The 10,821-nt window shown below is 46.2% G+C and overlaps 3 protein-coding genes across 4 annotated transcripts; 2 read left to right on the forward strand and 1 right to left on the reverse strand.

Moving 5' to 3' along the window:
* Positions 1-2,658: 2,658 nt before the first annotated feature.
* On the reverse strand, positions 2,659-5,628 carry LOC120645545 (transposon Tf2-1 polyprotein). Its single transcript, XM_039922327.1, has 2 exons — positions 4,792-5,628; positions 2,659-4,692 (listed from the first exon to the last, which is right to left on the reverse strand). Exons 1-2 carry the CDS (start codon positions 5,626-5,628, stop codon positions 2,659-2,661), a joined length of 2,871 nt encoding a protein of 956 aa, XP_039778261.1.
* Positions 5,629-7,973: 2,345 nt separating this feature from the next.
* LOC120646213 lies at positions 7,974-9,085 on the forward strand. Of its 2 annotated transcripts, none has more exons than XR_005664318.1 (2): positions 7,974-8,082; positions 8,993-9,085. XR_005664318.1 is itself a non-coding variant. In XM_039922891.1 (2 exons), the coding sequence occupies exons 1-2, from the start codon at positions 8,048-8,050 to the stop codon at positions 8,977-8,979; spliced, it is 843 nt and encodes a 280-aa protein (XP_039778825.1). In that variant the 5' UTR covers positions 7,980-8,047; the 3' UTR covers positions 8,980-9,085. The 2 variants fall into 2 exon arrangements, 1 of the variants encoding a protein (XP_039778825.1); XM_039922891.1 differs by having other exon boundaries at positions 7,980-8,082; positions 8,172-9,085.
* A 297-nt stretch (positions 9,086-9,382) lies between these two features.
* LOC120646214 lies at positions 9,383-10,218 on the forward strand. Its single transcript, XM_039922892.1, has 3 exons — positions 9,383-9,496; positions 9,575-9,616; positions 9,688-10,218. The coding sequence occupies exons 1-3, from the start codon at positions 9,387-9,389 to the stop codon at positions 9,965-9,967; spliced, it is 432 nt and encodes a 143-aa protein (XP_039778826.1). The 5' UTR covers positions 9,383-9,386; the 3' UTR covers positions 9,968-10,218.
* The last annotated feature ends 603 nt before the right edge of the window (positions 10,219-10,821 follow it).

Below are 10,821 nucleotides of genomic sequence, written 5' to 3' on the forward strand. Positions count from 1 at the left end.
CAAACATCTTCAAGACGAAAGAAGAACAATAGATACAAAGGTTGCAAGAGCTAGGGTTTGGAGAAAACAAAAGGTAATGACAAATAATAGATTGATGTTTTTTTTATCGACTGGATTGTCAGACTTGAGACAGCGGGACTGCTCACAGGCGTGGAATATTCTAGAGTAGGGTGTAGTACATGGATATGTACTGCCTCTTTTGTATCTACCCGAATAGGAGTAGAACTAGTCGACACACTCGAGAACCAGCCGAACTCTTCGGGCTGGGATCCTAACAGAACTCGACTAGGACTTCCCATGTAACCCTGTTCCCCCAGATTATATAAGGGCGAATAGGGACCCCTCCGAGGAACATCGAACAACACCTAAGGGAATACAAACCACCACACAGGACGTAGGGTATTACGCTCCGGCGGCCTGAACCTGTCTAAATCCTTGTGTTCCTTGCACCATCGCATTCCGATCTCGGCGAGTCCCTACTCATAACCACTCTCCTCGGGATACCCCTCGGAGAACCCGACGGTAAAACACTGACATGGATGTTTTCAATCGGCTGTGGCCCTTTATATTTATAGGGTGGGGAGGTCTTACCCCGCAAGGATTCCTTTTACAAATCTAAATTTATGAATTTCCTTAATTACACTCAGACTCTAGGTAGACTGGTCTGACCGTCTAGACCCATCGATCGGATCAGTCGGTTTCTGCCAGATTGGGTACAGCACTGAGACGGGTCAGACCGTTTGGCCCAGCCTGATTGGCTTGCCAATTTTGGTCGTCAACAACATACTAACAAGTTTTACATACTGGAATAATTCCGCACATGACATTGGTTAAATCCTAAATTCCTTATATGCCGCTGTCGGTGACTGTGGGGGACCCACGTGTCATAGACACAATGATGGCATATGAGGTATTACAAGTTTTTCAGTGGCATATATGGAAATTGCCCAAAACAATAATGGTAAATACAAAAATTATTGTAACTGGTACGGTGGCATAAGCATAATGGATTTTTCGAGTATGAAATTATGAATCCCGTATCACTAAACATCTGTACACTGTATGCTACTTTGCTAGTCGACTTGTCGAGATGAAAATAGAAAGTTAAAACCTTGCACAAGGTGTGTCTGTGCCATATAATTTCAAACAGAAGGATTATATGTAATGGTCCTCCCAGGATAAACTCAAATTCCAGAGGGAATGAGGAAGAAATCAGAAGATTCAGAGGTAGAAGAAGAAGAAGACAGGGATCAGGAATGAGTCCTCTATTCAGTTCATGCCCAATTCTGTTACAACAAGACGCCTTTATACTATCAGGCGGAGAGATACAGGGGCCTCCTATTCATCTTCTGGAAGATGTGGATGCTACGTAACAAACAGCCCACCACGGCCCATGATGGCTCAGCCCCATCGCCCAGCCAACTATTCAAAGTATGTGTTTTGAATCCTATAGCATGCATGCAGGTCCACCACAGTCAGCAGCAGAGCAGACCGTGTCGTAACCAGTTTGTGCGGATGAGGGCCAGGACAAAGGTAGGTAATCTATGTTAGTATTTTGTTTTCTTCTTATAATAGTATATTCAACATTTATTTAAACTTAGTTCAACAATTCCAATAAAGTGTTTCAACATTTTATGTAAAATGCTGAAATAGTACATAGAAAATGTTGAGTTCGTATATTCAAAATGTTGTTTTTAAAAAAGTAATAAAATATATTCATATTAGATCTTATTTTGTTGTATAAAATCTATGTAAGTTCATGATTCAAATGGAATTCAAAACGCATTTATAGTTTGGAAGAAAAATAAGATCAAAGTTTCCGGTCCAAAAGAAATCCATCGAGCAACCCTTCAGCAGCAGTCATTCAGGTGGCGACACCTGTCCGCTCCTCTTCCGCAAACCAGATATGCGCTGAACTAGCTTTCCCGCGAGCTTTAATCTCATCCATTAGTTCTCTCTGTACGGATCTCAAACACTAAAAAATAGATAACAAATATTCTTCTGGAAGATAGATAGGAATCGCCGAGAGATACAAGGCTGCCCGTTGGGCTCGACGCGGAGAGTTACAATGCTGCCCGTTTGGGCTTGGCACGGCCCAGTACTCAGCCACTAGCAGTAGTCCTACGGCCCATGACATTACCCCCTCCTTGAGATGCAGGTTGTCCCCAAACTGCTGCACCGGGAAATCGCCGGCGAACATCATGCAGTTCTTCCCAGGTTGACAGTGATGATGGCAGACCCTGCCACTGAATCAATAGTTGCGTATGTGTAGATGAACCGTGCTCCACTAACCTTGTATCAATGACTGCAATCGGAGTAGCCTCCATGGTAGGATCAGCAGGGACGCCGGAGAGGTCAGTACTCACCGGTAAATGAGAGCTACACCGGTAAATGAGAACTAACATGCTTCTTAAGCTGGAAAACGTGGACAACAGGATGAATCCTGACCTCAGCAGGCAAATTCAATTTGTAGGCTACCTTCCCAACTTTCTGCAGAATTTTGTAGGGTCCAAAGAACCTGAAGGAGAGCTTTTGATTCACACGCGGGGCCACAGTTGACTGAATGTATGGTTGAATCTTCAGGTACACCATGTCCCCCACATTAAACTCACGTTCAGAGCGCCCTTTGTCAGCTTGAGCCTTCATACGCTGTTGTGCTCACAGCAGCTGCTGCTGAATGAGTTCAGTGAGCAGGTTTCGTTCCTTGAGCCATTCCTCCAATTCAGGCACCGAGCAGGCATCCAAGTTGGAAATGCCAAAGTGTTTAGGTTGATGTCCATACAATACTTCAAAGGGAGAGCGTTGCAAAGCAGAGTGAAAGGAAGTATTGTACCAAAACTCTGCAATTGGCAGCCATTTGAACCACTGCTTTGGACAGGAATGGACAGTGCACCTCAAGAAGGTCTCCAAGCATTGATTGAGTCTTTCGGTTTGTCCATCAGTTTGTGGGTGATATGAGGAGCTCATCAACAACTGAGTATCTGACAATATGAACAATTCTTGCCACACCTTGCTTGTAAATATTTTGTCTCTGTCAGAGATAATAGAATCTAGCAACCCATGTAACTTGTAGATATTGGACAGATATGCCTGAGCCACTTGCAAAGCAGTGAAGGGATGTGCCAAAGGAATAAAATACCCATATTTAGTGAACTTATCCACTACCACCATAATCACATCATGCTTATGAGAGACAGATAGACCTTCAATAAAGTCAAGACTGATCACAGACCAAGGTTTAGATGGAACTGGTAGGGGTTGCAACAGACCAGGGTACTTGACATGCTCAATCTTGGCTTGCTGGCAAGTAGCACATTGCTGAATATATGTTTTAACAGTATCCTTCATTTTTGGCCAAGCAAAGAGTGCCTTTATCCTGTGATAAGTGACATGAAAATCTGAATGGCCCCCAATGCCACTACTGTGCAGGGCCTGAATCACATGCTGCTGGGCCAAAGTGTTACTTCCTATCCACTCTCTGCCTTTGAATCTGATAATACCATCAGATAAGGAAAAACCCCTGCTATTAGGTGAGGTTACAGCCAATTCAGTAAGCAGTTTCTGGTCTTGCTCACAATCCATGTATCCTTGCATCAAGTTCTCTTGCCAAGCTGGTGTACAGTATGAAATAGCCAATATTGAATTAGGAACAGGTACTCTTGAGAGAGCATCAGTAGCAGCATTGGAGGTGCCTTTCTTATAAACAATTTTGTACTGAAGATCCATCAACTTAAGCAATGCTTTCTGTTGAAGTTTTGTGTGCACCCTCTGCTCAGTTAGGTAAAGTAAGCTCCTATGATCTGTTTTGATGAGAAACTCCTTATGCTGCAGGTAAGGGCGCCATTTCTCCACAGCTAACAGAATGGCCATACACTCCTTTTCATATGTGGACAGAGCTTGATTTTTTGGGCAGAGTGGTTTGCTGAGATAAGCTATAGGATGGTTGTCTTGCATAAGCATAGCACCAATGCCATAGTCACAAGCATCAGATTCCAGCACAAAAGTCTTGCTGAAGTCAGGGATGGCCAGGACAGGAGCTTCAGCCAATGCTTTCTTCAGTAGCTGAAAGGCTTCTTCAGTATGGGCAGTCCACACAAATGGTGTCCCTTTTTTGAGGAGCTGAGTCAGGGGTCTGCTTATCATGCCATAACTTCTGATAAATCTGCGATAATATTCTGTGAGGCCCAAGAATCCTCTGAGTTCCTTCAGGTTTTGAGGGACAGGCCACTGTTGCACTGCAGTGATCTTAGAAGGTTCAGTGGACACTCCTTGGGAAGATATGCAATGCCCCAAGTACTCAATGTTGTCCTGAGCAAAACAACACTTGGAGAGCTTGATCAGAAATTGGTGTTGTTGTATAATATCAAACACTTTGGTTAACAACTGAATGTGCTCCTCCAAGTTGGATGAATAAACCAATATGTCATCCATAAACACCAATACACCTTGTCTTAGAAGAGGTTCAAAAATTTGATTCATCACACTCTGAAAGGTGGCTGGTGCATTAGTGAGCCCAAATGGCATCACTAGAAACTCATAAAGGCCGTGATGAGTTTTGAAAGTTGTCTTGTGTTCATCCCCTTCAGTTAACCTTATTTGATGATAGCCTGATCTAAAGTCCAGCTTAGAAAACCACTGAGCCCCAGCAAGTTCATCTATTAGCTCATCAACAATTGGTAAGGGATGCTTATTCTTCACATTGATACTGTTTACGTGTCTGTATTATACACAGAACCTCCAAGACCCATCCTTCTTTTTTACCAACAAAACTGGGGAGGCAAAAGGGCTGACACTGGGTCTGATCACACCATGTTTGAGCATGTCATGCAATTGCTTCTCAATTTCAGTTTTCTGAGCAGGTCCATTTCTGTATGGTCTGATATTCACAGGTTGGGATCCAGGTAGGAGGGTAATGCTGTGATCAAATTGCCTTGGAGGAGGTAAAGTTGAGGGTTCCTGGAACAAGTGGCTATACTGAGACAACAGTTTCTGCACTTCAGGTATGTGGTGAGTTGTGGTGCCCTCTTGTATTGCACACACTGAAGCATCAGGGGTGGAAGACACAGACTGTGCTTTCAGCAGCAGACAATGAGATACTGCTCCTCTTCTGAATAAACCCTTTAGCTTCCTAGAACTGACTGCAGCGCAGGGAGTTATTTCAGACTTAACACCACATAACTTGATTCTCTTGCCTTTATAAGTGAACTTCATTACTTTCTTCCTCCAGTGAATCCACATAGGACTAAATTCCTCCAACCAATCCTGCCCTAGAATCATATCATAGCATTGCAAAGGAAGGATGGCCACATCAGGCACAAACACATGACCCTGCACTCCCCACTGTAATTCTGGAATTCTCTTGTTGCAAGCCATAGGGCTGCCATCAGCTGCCAGAAAACTGAGTGGTGAACAATCTTGCGAAGGTAACTCCAGTCTTGATGCCAGCTGGTCACTGATGAATGTGCCAACGCTGCCTGAGTCCACCAGAATCAGAACGTCCTGAGTACCAATCTTGCCTTGCAGCTTCATAGTTCTGCGTTTTGTGGTCTGAGTGGTTTGTGGAGTACTCACTGCCATAACGACATCTTGGTCAGTTTCTTCATCACTCCCAATTTCATCAGGTTCCATGGTGTGATCAATAGCATCAAACAATTCCTCAATGACGTGCAAAGAAATCTGAGCCAGGCACTTGTGATTTCTACCCCACTTTTCACCACACTTGTAGCAAAGGCCATTCTTCTTTATGGCCATTCTTCTTTCTGAAGGCCATCAGAGACTTCAGCTTATCTTCGGTTTCATTTCGTTCAGGAGCACTCTTGGTGGAATTCAGGCGATCAGAGACAGACCATTTCTCAGAATGTGCAGGTGCCCTTGCACTGACTCTAGCAGTGTCTCTAGACCCAACCCGTTTCTTGCAAAGACTCAACTCCTCCTCTTGTAACAGGGCTAAAGAACTGGCTGTCTGAACATCAGCTGGCCTATGCAAGGCAATAGCGGAGCGAATGTCTTCTTGCAGGCCTCCAAGAATCCGGGTGACGAAATATGTATCATCATAATGGGTGTTATACAGCAAAATGCCATGTGAGAGATGCTCAAATTGCTCCAAGTATTCAGAAACTGAACCTATCTGCTTCAAGGCATCCAACTGACACAACTGCAGATGGTATTGATCTGTGTCGAATCGCTCAAACACAGCTGAGCAGAACTTGTCCCAATCCAGCACGCGCCCCCGACGCTCGAAGGTCAGCAGCCAAGATGCCGCTGCTCCCGTGAAGTTCAGAGCCGCGAAGTGCGTCTTCAAGTCCGGATTCACCGAATACACCTCAAAATACATGTCACAGCGATCACGCCAAAGATGGGGGGTTATCACCATCGAATTTGGGAAATTCAAGCTTCGGCAAGTGCGGCGTCTTGCCAAAAGTAGGGGAAAAACCATCGCGACATTGAGAGGACGAGGGATTCTGGTCAGAGATCATACCCGTCACCGGGTGCGGCGGATGAGATCCAAGGATCCCACCGCCAGCATCCCGGTGGCTGTGGTCGACGCGGTGCCCGCTGGGCCGCTCCCAGACAAATGCAGATGGGCGCATGTCCTGCTGTGGAGCAGAGTCGAGATCGAACTGCGGAGTCCATTTCTGGGTAGGGAGTGGTGGTGCTATAGACGGTCAGGGTGGAGGCGGCGGTGGTGGCGGTGGTGGGGGCGGAACGGCTTCCAAACGCCGCAACCGCGACGCCATGCGCTCGGTCTGATCCTGCAGCGAGGCGGCCGCCTCCTCCGCTGTGGACCTCCAAGCCTCCAGACCCGTCAACTTGGTCAGCATCTGGTTCAGAAGCGCGTCGAAGCCATCGAGCTTCTTGGTGGGTTTCCTCGGTGGTAGTCATTTGGCTTCGAACTTTGTGGGTTTCCTCGGCGCCAGGTCGCCACTGGTCCACGTTCCTCCCTAAGTCCTAAGCGGCGCGCGATGAGGTGAGCGGCGGCGCCGGGATGGCTAACCGGCGCTGTGCGGTGGCCGTCGCCGACGGGTCGTTGGAAACGGGGTGTGGACGCCGGAGTCGGGAGGGACTCGGCATAGCAGGTCTGAAGTGATTGGTGCTCCGACCAGGAACGGGATTGGAAAAGAAATGGGGAAAAACGGCTCTGAATACCAAATGTAATGGTCCTCCCAGGATAAACTCAGATTCCAGAGGGAATGAGGAAGAAATCAGAAGATTCAGAGGTAGAAGAGGAAGAAGACAGGGATCAGGAATGAGTCCTCTATTCAGTTCATGCCCAATTCTGTTACAACAAGACGCCTCTATACTATCAGGCGGAGAGATACAAGGCTGCCCGTTGGGCTCGACGCGGAGAGTTACAATACTGCCCGTTTGGGCTTGGCACGGCCCAGTACTCAGCCACTAGCAGTAGTCCTACGGCCCATGACATTATATTGGAGACATTTTGCTTGCTGGTTAGCAGATGAAGAGTAAATTCCTTGAATGCCATCAAAATTTTAGCCAATTCCTTGAATGCCATTAAAATTTAGATTATCCCTTCATTGCCACTAAAATTTTACTTTCATCCCCTCAATGTCATTCCCGTTAGATTTTGAGCAACAACTGTCAAAATACTGCACACGATCGTTAAACTCTGATCTGCGCGATATTTTTCTTCCCTTTCTACCTCCACGAACCCTAGTCGAACTCCAGCCCTATCAGAAACAGATCTGGGCACCCGCCCCTGCCCCCACCCCCCAGATCTGGTCCCCCCCCCGACGGCAGCGCATCCGAGGGAAGGGCGCTGCCCGACCCACCGTCCTCCCCGCCGCCCTTCCCCCAGCGGGCCGCAGGAGCGGCGCCCGCCCTCCACGCGCCCGACGCCAGGAGGAGGCGCCAGGGGCCCGCGCATAGGAGGAGGCGCCAGGGGCCGCGCACGCGCCGGACAAGAGGAGCCGAAGGGGCGCCGCCAGGAGGAGACGCCAGCAGCGACACCCCATCCGCCCACGACCAGGGCTCCGAGGGGCGCCGCCCGTGGCGGCGCGCAGGACCACGCGAGGGGCGCCAGCACCCAATGGAGGCTGCAGGACATTCTTGGCTTCCTACAGGGTGAGTTGTTCATCCTTTTCTTTACTGCTGTATTGTTTGAAGAGTCTGCAACTAGAAACACATAGTTTTGATGGGCCATTCATTAACAGGATGGACCCTAAGTCGAGCTACTTGTTGGAATTCAGACTCAGTGCTAATCCTAAAAAGCGTAGGAAGGATTTTTCATACTTTACCTTCAGCAAGGTTGTGGATTCTGATCTATGCAATTTCAAGGACCTCGTTCGAGAAATTGTGGATCAGTACCCTCATGGATACCAAGAAGTTGTGCATGTTTTTTATTATGATGCTGTCACAAAATGCTCTCCTAAAATTACAACCGATCAGGAACTCCTTGAGATGTTCCGCAAATATGTTGATAGCAAGGTAGTTCGCATGACCATCACATACACTGATCCCACAGATTATGTGCCTGTTCCTGAGTGCTACACTCCAGAAAATTCAGATATGCTTGATATCCCATGCACCTCATCTATGCCTTGTCCATCTTTAGCTGCAGCAAGCCAACCCACTGAGCCAATATCTAGCCAACATACGAAGCCAACAGCAAGGCAGCCCACTGAACCTAGCACAAATGAACCTAATAATGATGTTGAGTGTCTAGCAAATCCTCGTCCACATAAGGAACATGTGGGTGTCCATGATGAAGCCTTCTACCAACCTGCTCGTAAAACACATGTGGGTGAGAAAAACGACTCCGAGTCTGATTCCGAATCTGATGTGGAGTACGAGGATGAGGATGGCTTAATTGGAAATGATCCTTTGCCACCCGTGCCAATTGTAGCTTATGATCGAGATGACCCTCCAATGAGTGTAGGCAGCGTATATCCCAACATGAAGCAATTTAAGTTGGCACTTAATCAGCATCCTATCAGGCATGAATTTGAGTATCTCACTTAAAAGAGTGATCCAGGAAGAGTGAGGGCTTATTGTGAAAGAAGGTGGAAGAAGGGTGTAGGTGGAGATTACATGCATGCACAAAGGAAGACAAATCATTGAAGGTAACTATAATTATTATTGCAGAATTTGTGTATTGCAGAATTTGTGGAGAAATACAAGGGTTTGAATTTGGATGACTTAATGGGTATGATCAGGCAGCTTATTATGGACAAATGGGATATTAGAAGGGACATATCAGAAAATATGGGAGGAGTTATTTTGCCACACATCATCAAGGATCTGAGGGAGCGAAGTAGGAATTTGGATATGGATGTGCAGCGAAGCGGTAAAATTCTTGCTGAGGTGTCTGTGAAGGGTAGTAGTGGCTACAAATGTGTTGTCAACCTAGAAGAAAGAACTCTTTGTTCATGCATAATAGGGGTCCACCAAAGAAAAAGAAGAAAAATGTTGCACCATCTTGTGAGAGCAGCATTGTACCTGTTGATCCAACAATTAAAACAATGCATTTTCCTCCTAGGTATGATCTGCACACCTATATTCTGATTTTTTTTTCAATACTTTTTCATTCAATCCTAATTTAGCATATGTATTACAGCAAGAGTGCCTCGGTTAGCTTAGGTTCTGGAAACTCAGTCAGGTACATATCATATCTACATCACTTTCTTACATTGTGCTTGCTATTTTTCCTCATGTACCTAACTCGTGCAGGTCTGGAAGTGGCTCAAACCAACCTGAGCCACTTTCCATTGAGTACCCGACGCTACTTGCTTGTGAAACCACACCACCTCGTGCCATCTCCAAACCTACAAGAAAAAAGGCAGCTAAAGGGAAGGCAATGGCAGCAGGGAAAAAGAAGAAGAAGGAAGTTTCCGTGCCATATGATAGCCCCGCAATGGGTACTCGAAGCAAGACCACCCCTCAGAAGGACAGCCCTGCCTCACAAACTAGAAGCAAAAGAAAGCTGCCACTTCCGGATCTAAACTGCTAGTTGATGCAATTTATTATGTGGGGTCCTATTTTGCTTGGTCTTTGTGAACCAGTTTCCTATTCTTTTGCTAAGATGTTGTCAGTTATTGGTTGCTGCTAGTTCTTTGTATGCACAGGTATGGCTGATTGGAATATGCCTATGGACAGCACTGATGCTTATATATGTACTAATAGTTGCTTTGACTAATTGCTTATATATGTACTAATCGTTGCTTTGACTAATTGCTTATATATGTACTGTGTATGCTGCTTCCTGTGAAATTTTTTTGTCATCAGTAGGGATATATATATATATATATATATATATTTATAATTCTCTACGATGGCACAGAAGGGATGGCACTATAAATATTTTATCTCATATCTTACAAGGGTAGTAATGTCTTTTTCCTCCCATCTAACGGTCAATCTAACACCTCACTCACGGAATGGCACTGAGGGGATGAGAGTAAAATTTTAGTGGCAATGAAAAGATCACCTAAATTTTGATGGCATTCAAAGAATTGCCTAAAATTTTGATGGCATTCGAGAAATTTACTCGCAGATGAATCAAGACCGCTGCCTCGTCCTCGCCCTGGTGTGGCGGCCGCCACCCCCTGCTGCCGACAGGGACGGCCGGCCGGTGTCTGGGCCAACTGCCCTGCAGATACGGTAGCTATAGCAGTCCTGTACACGTCTGCCATGCTAAAATGGCCACTTGTTCCTTCTCGCAGAACCTATCAAAGATATGGGATACATGCATACGTGAATTGTCAGAATGAACATATACGCGGTAGTACATGAGTATCAAGGAGCAGGAGAGTACTTCCTGCGCATTAGATCTTCCGATGAGGCTGAATGCGCATTAGCTACCCG

Source organism: Panicum virgatum, chromosome 8K (genome assembly GCF_016808335.1).
Source record: "Panicum virgatum strain AP13 chromosome 8K, P.virgatum_v5, whole genome shotgun sequence".
NCBI lineage: Eukaryota > Viridiplantae > Streptophyta > Magnoliopsida > Poales > Poaceae > Panicum > Panicum virgatum.